Source organism: Molossus molossus, unplaced genomic scaffold (genome assembly GCF_014108415.1).
Source record: "Molossus molossus isolate mMolMol1 unplaced genomic scaffold, mMolMol1.p scaffold_m16_p_21, whole genome shotgun sequence".
NCBI classification, from domain to species: Eukaryota; Metazoa; Chordata; class Mammalia; order Chiroptera; family Molossidae; genus Molossus; species Molossus molossus.
In genome coordinates, this window is record NW_023425357.1 from 13817304 (window position 1) to 13837916 (window position 20613).

The window sequence follows — 20613 nt, forward strand, 5'->3', positions numbered from 1 at the left end:
AGCACAGTCCGGTTGACACCTTTGAGACAGGCCAGTAAGCCAGGACAAGTGGAACAGGGAAACTGAGATAGACAGCTGCGCAAACTGACAGCCATTTACAACACATACAGAAGGTCACCTCCCTAGAAATACCATCTAGGCCTCTGTTGTATTTCAGGTCCAGACCCAGAAAAGCAGCAAAGCCAGGTAGGAGACACCGGACCAGCTGTAATGACTAATGACCCCTGCCCTGACACTGGCCAATCAGTGAGGACCGCGACCCTGAAGGAGCACAGCTAGGAAACTGATGAACACTCTGTTGAAACCCTCCCCTGAGACGCCCCCCTAAGGTTCCCATCTGCCAGAGAGAAAGAAAAGCCTCAAGACAAAGGACCAAGGACATGCTCTTCTTCCCAGGAGCTCGCTCCTGCCCCCCTGCATTCCCCGCAGGCATGTGTCTCCTAAACTCTAAAGGACCACAGGAGGCTTGCAATCAGGGCACCAATGGGCGGCAGCAGTTCATCCCAGACATACCCCCTGAACCTGTCCCCAGCCCCCTTTTCTCTGCCATCTCCGTGAGCCCAAGCAGACCAGCCTAGGCTCATTTCCCCTTTCTTGTTTCACTGTCTCTCGCTTTAATAAACGCCCTCTAAAATTCACCTGGACTCGTGTTGTGAAACTTTTTCTGCCCGAAGTCAAGAACCCACACACTGCTGGCCCGGCCCTAAGCAAACCCACCAAGGGCCACCTTTCCGCTAACACCTTGATTCTGGACTTCCAGCCTCCAGATTGTGAGACCATACATTTCTGTTGCTTTAAGCCACCCAGTTTGTGACACGATTGCAGCAGTCCCAGGAAACTCACACAGCTGCTATGAATCAATAAAAAATTAGCAAAGGACAAAAGAGGAAGGACACATGACTCTTCTAAAAGTGGCACTTAAACCCCATGTGCGTCAGTTAGCTTTTGCTGTGTTAAACAGCACCCCAACATTTAGTGACTGAAAAACAACAATTATGCCTCCAGATTCTGTGGGTTGGCTGGGCCCAGGATGGTCTTGGGTGGCCTCACGCAAAGGTCCTCCGCTGGGCTGGCTGGGACGCCCGGAGCCTCTCTCTGAACGCTTTCGCATGCTACAGGAGGCAAGTTCACTCACACAGCAGCTAAAATGTCCCTGGCAGCAAGAAATTTAGAAGTGAATCTGTAAATGTCCCTGAGTCACAGGTTCAGAATGTTTGCAACATCACTTCTGCCACATTCCGTTGGTCGGGGTTCTGAGACTGGCTCAGGGGGTTGAGGAGAGGGAAATGAACCCCATCTCTTGCTGGAAGGAGCTGCACAGAATTCATGGCCATTTGTATCTCCCCACACCACTTTCATCTACAGATTGACAAAAATAAAACAGTTCAATGGTACTTGGAATTGGCCAATCTCTGGGGAGACAGACACTCCCTTTCACTGAGTATCAGTTGGTACAACCCCATGAAGGGTCATTTTGCAATTGCTTTCGAAACTACAAATTTAGAAAAAGCTCTAGACATAGCAAAACCACTTATACTCGGGGGGGAACTTGGTGCATATATGAAATGGTACAGGCACAGTTTTTCATTGCAACATAGTTTGTAATACTAAGTGGTGGGAAAATACCTAACTGTTGAAGAGGTATATCTGTCCAACAGAAAAAAGCAAGAGGAAACTGTGTAATTCAGGTAATGTTATTTGCAAATGGAAAAATTGAGGGGCACAATAGTGTGTAGGGTACACTGCAGTTTGTGCATAAGAGGTGTGAATGCCCATATTTGCTTATACATGCATTAAATAATGCCTCTGATGTCACCTTGTGTTCAATTAAGGGTAGGAAAATGTCCCTTGCCTGCCTCCCTGTCCTTCATACTCTTTACCCCAAAAGCCTCATGTTTGTGTAGATTGTGGCCTGTTTACCCAGCCTGAGTTATCAGCTAACCTTTCAGGAGACTGGATTCTTCTAGTCACAAAGCACCAGGAGCCGCTCCCTATTCCCCAATGCCAGACTCCAGATTGGGGGACCTGCTCTTCCTTCTCCCCAATCTTCTCCCTGCCAAAGCACCCACCAGGAAAAGCCACCCACAGGCTCTTACCTTTTTCCCTTAGGATTAACACCTTCCGAAGCAAGTTCCTTGACTGTACACACTGATTGGGGCCCCCGCCCTGGAGGCTGGGAAGCATGACAGGCCGGTGGAGTCACCTTGGACTGGTCCTTTCTCTTGCCCACCCCAGCTCGAATGGCCTGCTGCTAGGCAATGAGGATGATACAGGGCACCTACTGTTCTCAAAGCTCTACACACATCAACTCACTTCCTAATTGCCTTGTTTGACAAATGAGGAAACTGAGGCTCAGGTGGCTGAAATGTCCACCCAAGGCCATCCAGTTTCAAGAGGCAGAAATGAAACTTGAACCCAGGCCACATGGCTCCATTCTCTTCTGGATGGCGTGTGGTTTCCCTGAAGCCTGAGCATTAGTACCAATCCCCCCAACACTAACTGTAGGCCCTAAAGAATGCCAAGGTAGTGGATGGACACAATGAAACCTGTTACATCTCAAAGGAGAGGCAGGGGGTGAGGGGGCTCAAAGATCATAAATCAGCAACTCTGATAGAGACCAAGCTTTAGGGCCAGAAAGCCCTCTGTAGTGGAGATAGACCTTATTTCCACTGGGCATCTGCACAAATCAAGGCTGCCCAGCCAGAGGCAGGGAGGGGCAGGAGAGCAATGCAGGCCTCATGGCCGGGAGGGTGTTGGGGGGCTGTCTTTCCTCTCCTTTCTTGGTGAAGCCCAGTGATCAAGTCATAGAGGCTTGGGTTCAAACTCTGGCTGTGTCAACATCCTCACTCTGTGGTCTTGGGAAAAGAACCTGAGTTTCCTTTTCTGTAAAACAGGAAACTCCGGGCTGATGTGCCATTTGTTAAAATATTGAGATTTGGTTGGTGAAAATTCGCTACCCAACACCCTGAGTGCCTCCAGTTGGCATTTTCTAGCAACTGAAAGGGAAACCTCAGGTGAGTGGAGGCCACCAGGATGCTTTTCTAGCAATCTGGCAGAGTTGTTACTGTGCATGGCCTGGGCGATACTGACTGATGGGCATTTTTTTTTTTTTTATCCTCACTCGAGGACACTTTTCCATTTTTTGTTCAGGTAGAGTGGGAGGGAGAGAGAGGAAGAGAGAGAGAGAGAGAAAAACATCGACATGAAAGGAACACATAGAGTGGCTGCCACCTGCATGACCAACCAACCCCGGGGACAAACTGCAACTGAGGTACGCACCCTTAGCGGGAACCGAACCCGAGTCTCTCTGGACTGCAGGCCGATGATCTAACCGCTGAGCCAAACCGGCCAGGGCGATAAGCAAATATTTTGAATATCCCTCCTGGTGTTAATATTGGCTTTTAAGACTTTGGTAAAGAGTCGGTGAGTTAACGTCCCTCTGGAATGACCAGGCAACCTGTTAATAATAGTAATAATAATAACAACATGCCCATCCACCTTCTTTGGCTTCACTGAGTAGCCCGGGGCTTCTCCCATATGCCTCTCAGAACTCAGTTTCCCCATCTCCATGATCCCTCAGCCCCTCCCCCACCAGGTGTCTCAGTGGGCCAGGGTGGTGGGTGGGGCTGCTATCTCCCCAGCCTATTTGCTCTCCCTCCGTATGGGGCTGCCACCCTAGCCAAGGACCTTGAATAAAAGGCCAGGGCACCCGTGTCCTGCTTCCTCCTCTCTGGCCTGGATCATGCTCCGGCTCCTCCCTGCTTTGGTGCTCCTTGGAGCACTGTCCACCCCAGCAGGTGGGTGCATTTTGTGGGGTCCCTCGGAGAGCTCAGGTGGGCCCACCATCACATGGGTGGTGGGAATCGGGCTTCTGAGACTGAGCCCCAGGTGCCCCCCACCTTTGCTTTTTGTCTCCCAGAGGCAGCTGAAGGGAGTGTCTGGGAGCACGATTCTGGAGCCAGGCTGCCTGGGTTCAAATTCTGCCTCTGACACTTCTTAAGTGTGTGACCTTGGGCAAGCCACTTCACCTCTCTGTGCTTCATTTCCCATCTATGAAATGAGGGTGCTAATGACCCTGCTTCAGAGGGGCCGTTGGGGGCATTCATTGAATTGATATGTTTGAGGAGCTTTTTAAGAGCTTAGACTAGTATCAGGCCACATGTGGTCCTGTCTGAAGGGGAGCTCTTATTCATAGTCAGAAGCAATTATTAACGTTCCTTTACCTTGTCTTCTCCTCTGCCCTTTCGGTTCTAAATCTGCCACCACTGGCCCAGGTTGGGAATTAAACAGCCTAGAACCCAGCCAGGATCTCACTGTGTGATCTTGGGTGAGACTCTAAGTCCATGTGGCTTCAATTTCTTCTTCTGTAAGAAGGTGTGGGACAAGGGCAGCCGTTTCTGCTTCCTAGGGACTTGAGACTTCTTGGGAGCGTCTCAGGGCCTCTCTGGAGGTCAAGAGGAAGGCTGACTGGAGAGAGGCGATTCTCCCCAGCCCAGCCTAAGAAGGGGAATTCCACTCATATCTGTTTCCTTGTGGGCTTTGGAGGAAGGTGTTGTTCAGGGAGAATTCCACAGCGAGCATGGGTGGGTTAGGTGGAGACTGCCCGCGGCTCCAGCTTGGCGATGCTGATTCCCACCTCCAAACCTGTGCCCACACTGTTTCACCTCCCCCGCCCCAGAAGCCTTTTGCACACCTCCAGGAATATGTTTCTTGATCTTCTCCCAACAATCCTCCCCACCACTCCCAGCCCTTAGTCCTGTTCTTGAATCGTGTGCGTGTGCGTGTGCGTGTGTGTGTGTGTGTGTGTGTTCTTCCTCCTCTCTCTTTCTCCAACCTCAGGTCTGATCACTCCTCTCTCCCCACAGGGACCTCCAAGAGGTGTCCAGCCTGCTCTTCGTTGGGAGACTGCCAAGAAATCACTTGTCCTTCCACCAATGACTCCTGTTTGCTCAGCCTGCTGCAGCTGGGTGAGGATGGGACAGGGCTGGGCAGAGAGGATGGTTAAAGTGGGTGGGCAGGGGTCGGAGGGAAAAGGCATGGGTAAGCCACCCTGGGACTGGAGATTCCAGACTTTGCTTCATAGCTCAGCTCAATACCACTGGGGTCAGGGGAAGGGGGGTGGTTCTCAACACCAGTTGAAGTCCCAGATTCACCTCTGGGGATTTCTTCAGAGGGGGCAGAGGTCTGGGAGGGTTTAGGCATCTCTAATCTCCCCTCCTCAACCTCTATCCTTAGAAAATGGGAATTTCATCAAGAATGGATCATGCATGGCCCCTCAGGAATGCCAAGAAGGTGTCTACGCCCTGACCTATGCCGCCAACTTGAGTCTCAGCACAGCCTGTTGTGACCACGACTGCAGCAAGTTTGCACAACCAGGTTTGTCACACAGCCGGGTGGGGTGTCACGGCAACTTGGCCTCAGTTTCAAGCTCTGCCTGGCTAGTTGGAGCAAAGAAAACCTCAGTTTTCTCATTTGGTAAATGGGTGTGAACTAAGTTTGGCAACGGGTGCATCCACCACAAAGCTGGCATGTAGCTGGCACTCCATAAATTGTAGCTGTGCTTACGGAGTCATTGGGGGCTGGAGAGAAGCCCCAGGCTCTTAGTTCTCCTGAGGAGAGGGGCTCCTGTGAAGGTGAGTTAAGCAGAACAAGCAATGTTACGGGCGGTCACAGGCCCAGGGAGGGCAAGGCCAGCGAGGCGCCCAGGGCGCACAATATAAGGAGGCGCCCACTCTCAGTGCACTGACTCTTCACTTGCACGACCTTGACCGTGAGTGCCTCCTCGCTGGATTCACTCTAGACCTGGCCCTGAGTAGTGATCAAGATTACTTGTTGTGGCTGGGTGACTTCTCCAAAGAAGGAATGTGCATTTGGCTGGGGTAGCAACAGGGAGATCCCAGACAGCTCCGCACTCCAGGCTACTAGCCATCCATTCAAACTATTGGGATGTCCCTCCTCCTAAACTGTGCACCTCAACCAAAAAGACAGCCACGTCCAAGTCGAGAGGTGGGCATTCCATTCAGAATATGAAATGTCAGTTATGATTTAAAATTGCTTTGAAGAAAACTCCTATGAATAAAAAGGGATCAAAGGGACTAACTTGAAATACTTCAAGCAACTGTTTTTTATTTTTAAATCCTCACCCAAGGATATGTTTTTAGTGATTTTAGAAAGAGAGGAAGGGGGAAAGAGAGAGAGAGGGAGGAACACTGATGTGAGAGAGAAACATTGATCGGCTGCCTCCTGTACGCTCCCCAACCAGGGATCAAACCTGCAATCTAGGTATATGCCCTGACTAGAATTAAACCTGCAACCTTTTTGGTGCACAGGACAATACTCAACCAACTGAGCTGCCTGGCCAGGGCTTGAGTAATTGTTTTTTGGTAGAGGATCGATACAAGCACTGTCCAATAGAAATATGTTAGCTATATAAGTAATAAAAGTTTTCCCAGTAGCCACATTAAAAATTGTTACAAAGAGCCCAGCTGGAATGGCTCAGTTGATTGAGCACCAAAGGGCTGCCAGTTCGATTCCCCATTGGGGTCCATGCCTGGGTTGCAGGTTTAATCCTCTGCCAGTGCCCATATGGGAGGCAGCCCGTCGATGTTTCTTGCTCACATCGATATTTCCCTCTCTCTCTCTCTCAGCATGTCCTCGGGTGAGGATTAAAAAAAAGTTACAATGAAACGGGTGAAATTAATTTTAACAATACATTTCATTTAATGCAACATACCTAAAGTATTATTTCAACACATATATAATCAAGACAACATTATTAATGAGATTTTTTTACATTCTTTTTTCAAACTAAGCTTCTGAAATGAGGGTGTATCTTATACTCACAGTGCATTGCTTAAGGAACCAGCCACATTTCAAGGGCTCAGTAGCCACATGTGGACAGTGGCCATGTATTAGCCCGAACAGTTCATAGTTATGGTTCTTTTTTAGTCTGATTTTCTGTATTTGCCAATATTTCTACATAACCCCACATTAAAATGCTTTGTGACTTAATTTGACTCCTGAAAAATATGCTTGAACAGCTTCCTCTTTAATGTCTCGGATCTCTAAGAAAGCTCTCAAAATTAGTCAGATGGTGGAGAGGCTGGAAGTCACAGTCCCATCCCACTCTTTTGCAGAATACCACACTATCTTAACACCTAACATAACAGGATCGCTTTTAATCCCTTTTGGAAGGTGAGGTCCTTAAGTGCAGGCTCTTGTCTATGTGGTCAGTGCTATCTCTCCAGAACAGGGCCACAGTACTACTCAAGAACACAGTAGGCACTCAAGAAATGTTTGTAGAATGAATGAAAGGACACTTAGGAGTCAGTATAAAGGTTCGTTTAGGACAAAGGAACAGTGTGGGGCAGTCCCACCCATGGCTCTGTTTGCTGTTCCTTGGAATAAGTCTTCAGGGGCTAGAAGGAGGGGACTGAGACCAAGCTGGTCCCACTTTGGAGGAAAACGTTCTAGATTATGGTGGGTGGAGGCAGCAAGAACAGAGGGCTGGTGGGGGAAGGAAAGGTGTTTCCCACCCTGACTATACCCACTCCCACCAGAGGAAGAGCCCAAAGCCCAGCCCAATGGGGTGAAATGTCATTACTGTTCTGGGGATAAGTCGGCTCCGTGTGACTCCCTTTCGGTTATGAACTGCACTGGCTACCAGACTGCATGTGTCACCCTCAAAGGGACCTGGAATAAAGGTAAGGGCTCCCTTCTGAAGGTCATTTGCATGGTGAGCCTCCCTCCTACCTGTACAAATAAGTGTTGAGGTTCATTTGCATGTGTTCCGGTTATTTATTGCTATGTAACAAATCATTTGTAAATGCAGTAGCTTAAAACAACAACATTTTATTAACTCATAATGGGGTAGGAATCCATTAAGGGCTCAGCTAGACAGTTCTGGGTCTCTCACGTGGTTGCAGTCAGAAGGTGGCTGGAGCTAGAGCTGCAGGGCTGAGGGCAACTAGGGGCTTGCTGAGCATCTCTGTGACACAGAGACTCAGGGGCCTTTCCAGCTGGTCTCTCCTCATTGGTTAGTTTGGGCTTCCTTACATCATGGCTGCCACCATCTTTGCATGGTGGCTGAAGACTTCAAGAGCTAGTATTCCAGCAAACCAAGTAGCAGCTGCATGGTTTTTGACAGCTTAGCCTTGGAAGTCACATCATGTCCCTTCTACCATGTTTTATTGGTTGAAACAGTCACAAAAGTCCATTTAGTTTCAAGGGAGGAGGCGCAGAAACTTACCTCTAGACGTCTCAAAGAATTTGCAGATGTTTTTTTAAAAATCCCCACTATGTGTTTGCGAATGGTTGGAGCAGAGGGTTTTTGAGCGAAAGGCTTAGAATAGAACCACACTGACCAGAGGATACACTGAATATGAAGCCAATAAAGTGACAGAGAGAAGTGGCCTGGGCTTCTGCTCCTGACAGCATGGTGGACTAGGTCCTTTGAAAGGTTTTCTTGCTACAAACAGTGGCACATTGGGAGGCTGGGGAGGGTGAGCAGGAGTGGTGGGGGTGGTCCACCTGGCTGGGAGGAGTGCTTTATCACTGCCCTTGTTTAGAAATGCCAGTATATAGTGATGATAAAAAGCAGATTGACTTTTAGTTGGCTGTATATTTTTGTATTAATTTATTTTTGTTACAGAGGTTTCTCCTTTTTCCTTCCTAGACACCCTCCTCCCGATCCCATCCCCCACCTCCTTAGTTGACTTTATTATTGTTTTTGTGTTTTTTTTTATCCTCACCCGAGGACATTTTCCCATTTTTTTGTTCAGGTAGAGTGGGAGGGAGAGAAAGGAACAGAGAGAGAGAGAGAGAGAAACATCGATGTGAAAGGAACACATAGAGTGGCTGCCACCCGCACGATCGACCAGGGCCGGGGACAAACTGCAACCGAGGTACGCGCCCTTAGCGGGAACCGAACCCGGGTCTCTCAGGACCGCAGGCCGACGCTCTAACCGCTGAGCCAAACCGGCCAGGGCTTATTATTGTTTTTAAATGCTTCACAGACTATACACTTCCTTATAGCCTACTCCCAGGAGAGATTGCTCCCACTACCCATCTTCCTTGGTATGCCTCTGTTTATAGATGAACTGGAAGCTGTAAAAAAAATATTTTTCCATGCTTTTGGGGGCTTATAGGAAGTTAGGGAAATTTCCAAGGGTCTAACAAAATAAGAATGTTAACAGATTCTTATTAACAGCAGTGAGCAAACAGGGAAGGGCACAGTGGCCCTGAGAGAAAATATTTTTATCCTCCTTATCCAGAGAAAATGCTGATAACAGTCTGCTTTGGGTGCTGAGCTCTTAGGTTAGCAGCATAGTTGGAAGCTGACCCTTAGACTCCCATATATGCCAGGAACCTTGGAAGGAGGCTGAAATGATCCCAGGTATCACCTCCTCGTTCTCAGTATAAGCCAAAGAAAGTCCTCTCCAGAGAAAAGCCACCAGGACTTCCACAGATCAACACCAACCAAATATGAACTCACAGTCAGAGCTCATGAAATGTACAAGGAAACAAGCCACCATGAGCGATAGCAGAAGCAATGAACAACAGAAGTGGACCCACGAGGAAGCCAACTATTGTAATTATCAGCTCCAGAACAGAACTATAGGTGATATATTTGAAGGAATAAAGTTAGAATCACAAGAACGAGCAGGCAATGAGAGGTTGTAAGAAACGACCAGGCATATTTGAAAATGAATTGTATAGAACTATCAAGAGAGACAGAGAAAGATAGACACGAAGGTGGGAGGTTCAGGCTCTGAGTCCCCGCTGAAGCTCCCCCCTGTTTCTGTAGGGGGCCCCACAATTCTGAAGGGCTGTGCTACACCAGAGTTATGCAGACTGCCTGTGAACACCACCCTGGGCCCGGAAGAATATGGTTTTCATCTCACAACCCAACCTGAATGCGACTACAAGGCTCCTCCCACCCAACCAGGTACTTTGAACCTTGATTTCCAGAGACCCTACCCTCTCTGCCCTCCCTGGATCCCACTTGTCCTTCCCAATCCTGTATCTTCCCAGGATACACCCTCCCCTGACACACACCACCTGACACACCCAGAAGCAGAAAATTCCATTGGCACATATCCACACATCCACAAACATCCACATTTATATCCTGGCACCCACAACAGACCCCTAGAGGAGCATGCATTTCCAACCACACATCCTGTTGTGTAAGTGAGATTAGAGATCTAAACTTGGTTTAAATAAGAAATCTGACCGTCTCTTCCTTCCTGTTTTCACTTTCTTGCATGTGAAACAAGACACTTGCCAACAGTCTCCTTTTGGCTTAACAAAGAACACTGACAATACATTTTGTCTTCCAGAAAAGAGAGATGCTAATTGAGATAGTACTTACAAGGGCGACAGCTTTCTAAGTGAGACAGCTGAACAGAATTACACACGTTTCAGAGATGAGAAAGGAACTTTTCAAACCTGGGTAGGGCAGCATTTCTTCAATTCCAGGGACACAGTAGACACTTTTGCTAGAAATCCCCGGGCAAGAACGGTTTTGTGAAACAGATATTTTTGCTGAATCTTCAGGCAAAGAGGGAATATTCTTACTTATGCTTTCTCAGATTCCCAGCTGCTAGGAGTTTTACTTTTCAAAACTAAGCAGTGATGCCCTGGCTGGTTTGGCTTAGCGGTTAGAGCGTTGGCCTGCGGTCCAGAGAGACCCGGGTTCAGTTCCCGCTAAGGGCACATACCTCGGTTGCAGTTTGTCCCCGGCCCTGGTTGGTCCTGCGGGTGGCAGCCACTCGATGTGTCTCTTTCACATCGATGTTTCTCTCTCTCTCTCTCTCTCTCTCTCTCTCTCTCTCTCTCTCTCTCTCTCTCTCTCTTCCTCTCTCTCCCTCCCCCTGTATCTGAACAAAAAATGGAAAAATGTCCTTGGGTGAGGATGAAAAAAAAAACCTAAGCAGTGAATTAAATTACTGATCACATTGAGGTGGGGGGGATGTAGATATGGGAGCTCAGAATTTACAACATGGAAAGGAAAACAGGCAAAATAGAATTACTAACAACTGGAACACAGGCCATGACATTTTTTCATATACAATTTCTCTCTCTTTCTCTCTTTCTTTCTTTCTTTCTTTCTTTCTTTCTTTCTTTCTTTCTTTCTTTCTTTCTTTCTTTCTTTTGTTAATACTCACCTAAGGATATTTTTCCATTGATTTTTAGAGTGGAAGGGAGGGAGGGAGAGAGAAAGAGAGAGCAAAACATCAATGTGAGAGAAACACATTGATTGGTTGCCTCCCGCATGACCCCAACCAGGGCTGGGGATCGAACTCTGCAAACCAGATATGTGCCCTTGACCTGAAATTGAACCCACGACCCTTCAGTCAGACACTCCAGCCTTTGAGCCAAACCGGCCAGGGCTCATACACAATTTCTACGGACACATAACATATCCATGCAGGGACACATTGCTTGTTAGATCCACACATGTGGACTGGGAAAGAGGTACAAACACACAAATATATAAAAGCACAACATATCCACAGACACACTGAAACACGTTACCATCCACAAACATTAACATCCGTACACTGCCTTATATATCCAAGCACCCCAAGTCTTGCTGGAAACACAGACACATCCAGACACACACACATGCACACACATACACAAAACTAGTCTTACACACATGCACATAAAAACCTGCTTTCTTCGCACAGGTATACATATACACACCTGCTGGCGCAGGCACCCATGGAGGCACACACACAAAATCCCATCCTCCCACAGACAGTTCCAGAACACACAGACAGAGTGCAACATAGGCACGCACAACCACGTGTGCACAGAGAGAGACAGGCCTGCATGCTTCTACACACAAACTGCATCATGGCAGACGTGCACACACACGGTGTAGCTGCACACTCACAGGAACACACCGAGGTGCCCAGAAATGTATACACACACACACACACACACACACACACACAGGTTCTTCTCCAGCAGCTCATCTTCCTCTCTTCCCAGGTCCCCATGCAACTCCGACCCACACCAACGTTAAAGTCACCACCTGTTTCACCTGCTCAGACAGCCACCATTGCAACGCTTTCTCCTGCCCGCCAGATAGGAACTACTGCCTCCAAATGGCAGGCATCCTGGGTGAGTATCCCCCCGGGGAAAGGATTGGGGGGCGGAAGTGGGGCCTGAGGCACAGCACCCCTCTCCTTGCCCTCTCATGTCTGCTACCTTTACTGCAGCCACAGTAGCCTTTTCCTGGCCACGGAGGACAGAGGCCGGGGCAAGAGAGGATGTGAGTTTAAAATCTGATGCCACATTTGTTTAGCTATTTATTGCTGAATAATAAATCGACTCATAACATAGTAGCTTGACAAACAAAACAGAAAAACACTCATAGATACAGAGAACAAATTGGTGGTTGTCAGATAGGAGGGAGGTGGTGGGGCTGGGTGAAAAAGATGCAGGGATTAAGAAGTACAAATTGCCGCCCTGGCCGGTTTGGCTCATCGGTTGGAGCATTGGCCTGTGGTCCAGAGAGACCCGGGTTCGGTTCCCGCTAAGTACCTCGGTTGCAGTTTGTCCCCGGCCCTGGTTGGTCGTGCGGGTGGCAGCCACTCAATGTGTCCCTTTCACGTCGATGTTTCTCTCTCTCTCTCTGTCCCTCCCACTCTATCTGAACAAAAAATGGAAAAATGTCCTCAGGTGAGGATAAAAAAAGAAGTACAAATTGCCAGTTATTAAAATAGTCACGGGGATGTAAAGTACAGCATAGGGAAGATAGTCAATAACATTGTAATAACTACGTATGGTGTCAGACAGGCACTAGGCTTATTGGGGTGATCACTGTAAGTTATATAAATGTCTAATCACTCTGTTGTACCCCTGAAACTAATATGATATTGTATGTCAAATGTAATTGAAAAATAGTTTGATCCCAGGTTTCGGCACCAAAAACAGAAAACAAACAAACAAAAGTAGTGACTTAACCACAGAAGGACAAATACTGTATGATTTCATTTATATGAAGATCTAGAGTAGTCAAAATCATGGAAAAAGAAAATAGAATGCTGGGGGAGGAAAAAATGGGTTGTTTGATGGGTAAAGCATTTAATTTTGCAAAATGAAGTTCTAGAGATCTGTTTCACAACAATGCGAATATAGTTAACACTACTGAACTGTACACTTAAAAATGGTTAAGACAGTACATTTTATATTATGTAGTTTTTTTTTAACCCCAATTTTTAAAAACTTCATGGCTTAAAACAACAATTTATGTTTCCCATCATTCTTTGGGTTGCCTGGACTCAGCTGGGCAGTTCTTCCGCTCCAGGAAGTGGAGGCTGAGGCCACACATGTGTCTGCATTCATCTGGGAACTCAACTAGGGCTGGAACATTCAAGTCAGCCTCTCACCTTCCGGGCCATCACTCCAAGTGGTCCCTCATCGGTCTGTAGCCTAGTTGAGCTTCCTTACAGTATGGTGGCTGGCTTCCTAGAAGGAAGAAATGAAAACCAGCGGCCTCTTAAGAGTTAAGCCCAGCCCTGGCTGGTTTGGCTCAGCAGTTAGAGCGTCGGCCTGGGGTCCAGAGAGACCTGGGTTCAGTTCCCGCTAAGGGCATGTACCTCGGTTGCAGTTTGTCCCCAGCACTGGTTGGTCGTGCGGGTGGCAACCATTCGATGTGGCCCTTTCACATCGATGTTTTTCTCTCTCTCTCTCTTCCTCTCTCTCCCACTCTATCTGAACAAAAAATGAAAAATGTCCTCGGGTGAGGATAAAAAAAAAAAGAGTCAAGCCCAGAACTGGCACAGTGTCACTTCTGCCATAGTTTATGGATCAGAGCCAGTCATGAGGCCAGCTCAGATTTAACGGGTGAGGAAACAGATTCCGCCTCTTGATGCACAAGTGGTAAGGTCATGTTGCAAAAAAGTGTGTGGGGTAGGAGACACAGTGTGGCCATCTTGATATCTACTGCAACATTCTGAGCAGGGGGCACCCTAAGTCTTCTGTCCATCTGCCCCATAAAGAGAAAATCTGGACATTTCTGTAAATGGGAAGAGGAACTGAACTAGAAATCAGACTTTCTTTGGTATAAATTCCAAGATGCACAGAAATAGTATAAATAGGAATTCTAGAAGTATAAATAACAATAATAAGGATAATGCACCAGGCTGGGCATTTTGGGGGGCGTAGAGAAGTTTCTGGCTAAGGGCATGCTCAAAGACAGGTTGTGGAGACCGCAGTTACAGAGCTACCTGGTCATTGAAACCCTAAGGGGAGAAGGCAGGGGAAGGAGGGCTTTCTGAACTGTGTCTTGATGAACAATGACAGGCTTTGTGCATATCAGGGATGATCTCAGACAAAGTGACACACAGCAATGACACCCAGAGGGACTTGGGGGGCTCAATTAAGTAGTGGCTAGTGATTTCTCTTCCTCACACATCTGCCCCCAAATCTCTCCAGGCTTAGGGGAAGGTGACTCTGTTTCCTGGAGAAATGGTTCCTGCGTGGCTTCCAAGGACTGCAAATTTGACAACTCCATCTCTGCCCTGACCTACAGAATAGGTTTTGGCTTCTGGGTCAACACCACCTGTTGTCAAGGCGACTGCCAGGAGCCCACTCCTCTCGGTATGCTACCACCAGAAAGCAGTCAGATGGGTGGCTAAGGAGGTGGTTGGGTGACTGGAGGAGAATTTGCCCTGGGTTGAAGAAGGCAGATAGGTGGGAGCATCACCTAACCCCCATTCCATAAGGCACCCTGACCCAGCTCAGTGGGAAAGCCCATTATAGTCGTTCTCCTGTGGTAGAGCCCATGAGTGTAGAGAGTCCTGAGAGGTCCTGAGAGTCCTCCCGAACCACCACCCTTCTCTATACAGCAACTCTGCCGGCCTCACATACCCTGAGCAAGTTCCTGTGTCCTACTTGTGCTGACAGCTACCCAGGGCTCTGCAATTCCTCCTTGTACATGCAGTGTCCCAGTGACGAGACTGAATGTGTCCAGCTGGACCTGGTGTCTGAAAAAGGTAATGTGTGTGTATGAGTGTGCACACTGCTTTTGCATGAGCATGCCTGAGTTTGGCGTCTACCTCTATCATTTACTCTGTGTGACCCAAGATAAGTGACTTCATCTCTTTGAGCCTCAGTTTTCTCTTCTGGTAAATGGGAGTGGTGGAAGCACACCTCACAGTGTTTTGTGAGGATAAAGTGAGTTCATGAAAGAGGCAATAGAGCAGAAGGCATAAAGCAAGACTCTGGGGCCAGGTTGCCTGGGGTCAAATCCCGAATCTACACCACTTATGAGTTGGGTGGTCCTGGGCTTGTGACTTTGCCTCTCTGTGCCTCAATTTCCCATCTGAAAAAGAGGATAATTATAGTTCCTAATTCATAAGACTGTTGTGAGAATTAGGAAAGATAATTCATACAACTTCTAGATGAGCATTGTCCTACAGAAATATAATGTGAACCACAAGTATAATTAAAATGTTTCTAGTAACCACATTAAAAAAGTACAAAGTAACAGGTGAAATTAACTTAATAATCTTTTTTTTTTTTTTTATTCTCACTCAAGGATATTTTTTCTTTGGTTCAGATAGAGTAGGAGGGAGAGAGAGAGTGAGAAACATCGACGTGAAAGGGACACATCGAGTGGTTGCCACCCGCACGACCCAACCAGAGCAGGGACAAACTGCAGCCGAGGTACGTGCCCTTAGAGGGAACTGAACCGGGGTCTCTCTGGACCGCAGGCCGACGCTCTAACCGCTGAGCCAAACCGGCCAGGGCAACTTAATAATCTATTTTATTTAACTCACTATATACCACAGTTATCATGTCAACATGCAACCAATATAGGAAATGACAAATGAGATAACTCTTCATTCATTCTTTCCTACAAAGCCTTTGAAATCTGGTGTGGATTTTACACTCACGGCACCTTTCAGCTCAAACCAGCCACATCTCAGGTGCTCAAAGCCACATGTCACCAGTGGCTACTATATTGAACAGTATAATTCTAGAACATAGCAAGTGTGATATATGGCATTTCAGCAAATCTAAGAGGATATCGATGGATAGACAGGAAGTCAGCTCTACTCAGAGATGTCAAAATGAATGTGTGGGTAGGTGGTGGGATGTTCCTCTTGGAACTGATGGAATTCAATGTCAGTGGTCGTGACTGTTATGTGTGAACAAGGCTAATGTGAAGTGGACAGACCTTCAATTAGGGACTGAATCTGCGGAGGAACTTGAGTTTGTAAGCACAGTTGTGTGTGTGTGTGTGTGTGTGTGTGTGTTTCCTGGGCAGGGATGTCATGTCAGTGGACAGGGTGCATGGGTGTGTTTGTGTTGATTGTATGTGGGCCTCTGGGGGCATCAGGAGAGCTGCATGTGATTGAGATATGTGTGCATGTGGGTACGTGTGGGTTGCTGGGAGTGAGGGTGGATCTGAGACAAAGTCTCACAAATACGGCTCTTCAAAGAATTATATTCCAGTTCAGGACGAAATGAGACAAAGACAGACCATGCTGTGTGTGAGGCTTACATTTATTTTTAACTTTTGTATTATAGAAAAGTTCAAAGATAAGTAAAAAAGGGAACAGTTTAGTAAACCCCCATATACTCTTCACCCAACTCCAGTCAGTATCCACTCGTGGCCAGTCCTGTTGCATCCCCATATTATTTTGAACAGAAACTCAGATATCCTATCACTTCAACCATAAGGATTTCCATCCATAACCCTAAAAGGTAAGGACTGAAAAATAACCTACAGTTGTGGTGAGGTGTTTTTTGTTGGTAAAATAAGACTATTTCACTTTTCTATCCCCCATCAAGTCCTCAATAAACTGGTTATATTTGCATATTGGAATTTATATGTAAGTAGAATACCATATTATTTTTTATTATATTATATGGCTCTGAAGAAGCAAAGGAAATCATCTGGAAAGCTGTACACGAAGCCACCTGGAGGGTGGTGTGAAACGAGTGGCCCCCAGGTGTCAGTTTTATTAACATTGAACACACGGAAAAGAACACCTGTAGCACGCATGTAAGGCATCAAGAAGAACAATGAAAGGGAGCCCTGGCCAGGCCCCAGGTCAGGGGTCAGAGCATTCCTGGTGTTTCCCAAAAGGCTCCGATTGGAGGGCTTCCTTCCCATGTTTCCTATTTGATGTGACCGTTTTGTTTTGTTTTCTTTTTTTTAAGTTTGTGTCCTAACATATGGTCTATCTTTGAGAATTCTTTTTTTCTTTAAAAAAAATTTTTTTTTCTTTATTGATTTTAGAGGGGGAGAGAGAGAAGAGAAACATTGCTTGGCCGCCTCCTGCATGCCCCCCCCCCCCCCCCCCGGGGATCGCGCCCACAACCTGGGCATGTGCCCTGGCGGGGAATCCAACCAGCGACCCCTCGGTGCGCGGGTCGACGCGCAACCACTGAGCCGCACGGGGCATGTGACGCGTGTTCTTTTTCGAAACTTCAGCAAGACTCTGACCTGGAGAACCAGGCGACTCGGAGGGGCTGGAGGGAGTTTCCCAGGGATTTACTTAGTCAGAGAAACCCGGAAGCTTGGGGCCGGGGATGCCCGCTGCAGCGGGTGACGCGTACGTGAGCACGAGAGCGTGTGCAGGTGACACCTGCCAGCCGCAGCCTCACGTCCCCTGCCCACCCCGTCTCCACAGGCGGCCGGAACCTGACCGTGCGCGGCTGCGGATCTCGCGACCTGTGCGGCGACCCGGCGGGGACAACGGGGCTCTGGGCGCTCCCCGGCCACCGGCTGGCCGGCCCGCCCGACTGCAGCTCCAGCCAACGCGCCGTCATCGACTCCAAGTGCCACTCGGGAGCGGCGCCTGGCCTCCGCCTCGCCCTGCCGGTGCTGGTGGCCCAGCTGGCGGCCACGGCACTCTCCTGAGCAATCCCTGGCCCACCCTCGCCCACGTCGCCCACCCTCGCCCGAGAGTACCCTCTTGTCCGCTCGTCGCTAGATGGCGCCCTGGCTCCCCTCTGCGGGGACATTTCTAGGGGCCTGGAGCTTCTGGTGAGAAAGTCAAGAAGGGGTGAGCCTCCTCCCTCAGGCTAGGGCTTCCCCAGGGCTGGTCCTCTTCTTCACACCAGGGCCGCAAAGGCTATATTTCCCCGCTCAGACGAGGCTGATTTTTTCTTCCTCAGATTAGAGACGCCTCTCTAGTTACACATTCTCCTCCACACTGGGAACCTCAAAGACTAGGCCTCCTTCCTCCAAGGGGGGCATCTCCACACCAGGCTACTCCCACAGACAAGGGCTGTGTCTTTGCTCCCCGACACTGGGAAACAACTCCTCCTCTTTAGGGTCTAGCAAAGGCCTGGGCAGCCAGGTGGGGCTTGAGGACCAAATACACCCCCTACACAGGCTTTTACAGCAACCTAGCCCACCTCCAGTACGGTCCCCTCGGTCCCCTCTGTCTGGGTTCAGCCTCTGCAAGGTCACCAAATCTGAATGAATCTCATCGCACAAGCTGAGTGGTTTGGGTTTCCGTTTTTGGTGGTGGCAGCTTCAAACAGGCCCTGAGGCCAGGCCTCTCTAGGGCTGGGGATTCTGAGACCTAAGGGGACCTGCAGATGACAATGTCTGGGAGCCAAGGTGGGCATAAGATCAAGTGCTCAGTCTGGTGTGAGCGTCATTTTAGAGCCAGGATTGAACCCAAAGGATTGAACAGAGAAGTAAGAACATGGAGCTCACAGGAGGCAGAAGGCCAGGAACCATTCCGCTGGAAGTAATGGAAAGTCCAACTAAGAGAACTGAAACAATTCACGTAGCATCCATTTGACAAATATTTACTGATTGCATTTATCAATCAAGCACAGTTCTAGACACTGGGGGTACATAGTAAAAAAAAAAAAATTCTCTGCTCTCAGGAAGTTATGTTTCAGTGGGGGAGAAAGATAATAAACATCACATACAATATACCAGATGGTGATAAGTGCTGTGGAGAAAACGGTGCAGGGAGGAGAACCGGGGAGTGCTGGGACAGGGGTGCACTTTATATGGGGTCTCCAGAAGGTGACATCTGAGTAAAGACCCAAAAGGAATGAGGGAAAGGGCCATGCAGATGGCTGGGGCGGGGAGGGGTAGCATTCCAGAAGGAGGGAACTGCAAACAAAGGCCCGAGGCAGGAGCAGTAAAGACCAGCTAATTCTGTACAGCAAAACAGAATGGAGGTAGGAGGCTCAGGGGTTATTAACTGAGCAGTTCAAAGGAGTCATCCACAACCTACCTGCTGCTCTGCCCTCCTCAGCATGCTGGTGTTTGCATGATGATAGCTGTAGTTCTGTTACGGGCTATAAGAAGCTAGGAAAATTCCAGGGCAGGGGGAATATGGGAAGTGAGACAAGAAAATTAAATAAGGCTGAATAGTTTGGCAGCCTTCAGCCAGCTTGTATATAGCAAGAAGGCTTCAGGCAGCCTTCACCTTATCTTCCCCCAACCAAGGATGCTTGATGTCTCCAAAGAATGCAAGGGGGGCGGGGGGACGAAAGGGGAGAGGAGGAGGAATCTTAATGCAACTTGAGAATACATAGCTTAAATCACCCTGAAACTAACTAAAAGACAGCAGGGAGGAGGAAGGAGGAGAAGGAAGAGTACAGTGTTATCTCATCCCACTGTTATCCGTGGAAGTGGTGTCCGCCCAGGGGAGTGGGGGATCCCTTTCTCCACTGGGTGCTGGTGTTCGGGTTCTTGTGATATCTCGAGAAAAAGAATTTTCTAAGACTCGCACAGGAGAATGAGTGATCTTTATTTGTATGAAGTTACATCCCTCGGTTTCTAAAGTCCCAGTTCCCTTAAATCAGTCCTGGAAAATATGCAGCTGGGGTTTCAGCAGAGCTAGAAGCAAAGCCAGCATCCAGGGTTTTCATTCCATGGTGAAGTTAAGTCCAGTGTAGCATCAGGCTAATCACAGTCCATCAGTCCATTGTGTGTGGGGTCCACATGGCCGTGAGCCATGTAGGTAACTGCAGGAGCATGAGAACCCTACAAGCCAGGAGTCAGGTGCCAGCAGCAAAAGAGAAAAAAAGGGGGGTGGGGAGAACTCCCTTTGTTCAGGAGCTTAAGTATCTAAGATTTTGTGCCCTTGCGGTGGTAACACCTATTCTGGCCAATGACTTGCTCTCAGGTGTGATTGACAGGCAAGTACCTTTCCACATCACCCAGACCTAACTGGGCATGCATCTATTGTTCAGTCCCTTCCCCCAGTGATCTGCAGGAAACAGACCTGGAGAGTGTTAAACTGCAGCTTTCTGGCAAAGCTGTACAAATGGCATGCCTATATTATCTGGCCCTCCCTTTGCTCTTTTCCTGTTAATTAATAACCAGGTTATACAACAGTATCACTACTGTTTAAACAAAAAAGCCAATAGTCTCAGGATTTACTTGCCAGGTGCTCTTCAGAAATTCTGAGAAAGCTATTACAAAGTAAAAGGGAGGGAGACCTTCAGAGTTAACCTGTACCAGGATATCTAAGAGAAGAACTTTAAAATCTATAAACAGAAAAGTATATAAGGCAACCCTCTCACCACTACCACCACTGTACTCGCTCTTCAGATTAGCTGAGAGCCCACTGATACTTCATGCCGGGTGATAGATTTACTTGTCTTGCT

General features: G+C 48.1%; 1 protein-coding gene across 1 annotated transcript; it reads left to right on the top strand.

Annotated features, from left to right (window-relative positions):
• Positions 1-4997: 4997 nt before the first annotated feature.
• Positions 4998-17890, top strand: LOC118638925. Its single transcript, XM_036275069.1, has 8 exons — positions 4998-5006; positions 5199-5376; positions 7560-7703; positions 9806-9946; positions 12001-12132; positions 14452-14616; positions 14865-15011; positions 17661-17890. Exons 1-8 carry the CDS (start codon positions 4998-5000, stop codon positions 17888-17890), a joined length of 1146 nt encoding a protein of 381 aa, XP_036130962.1.
• Positions 17891-20613: the final 2723 nt, after the last annotated feature.

What these genes read in the sequence shown, in the direction of transcription:
- LOC118638925 (XM_036275069.1), top strand. An exon ending in CAGCAAGTTTGCACAACCAG is followed by an intron (nt 5,377 to 7,559) that starts GTTTGTCACACA and finishes CACTCCCACCAG; the next exon opens with AGGAAGAGCCCAAAGCCCAG. An exon ending in CAAAGGGACCTGGAATAAAG is followed by an intron (nt 7,704 to 9,805) that starts GTAAGGGCTCCC and finishes CTGTTTCTGTAG; the next exon opens with GGGGCCCCACAATTCTGAAG.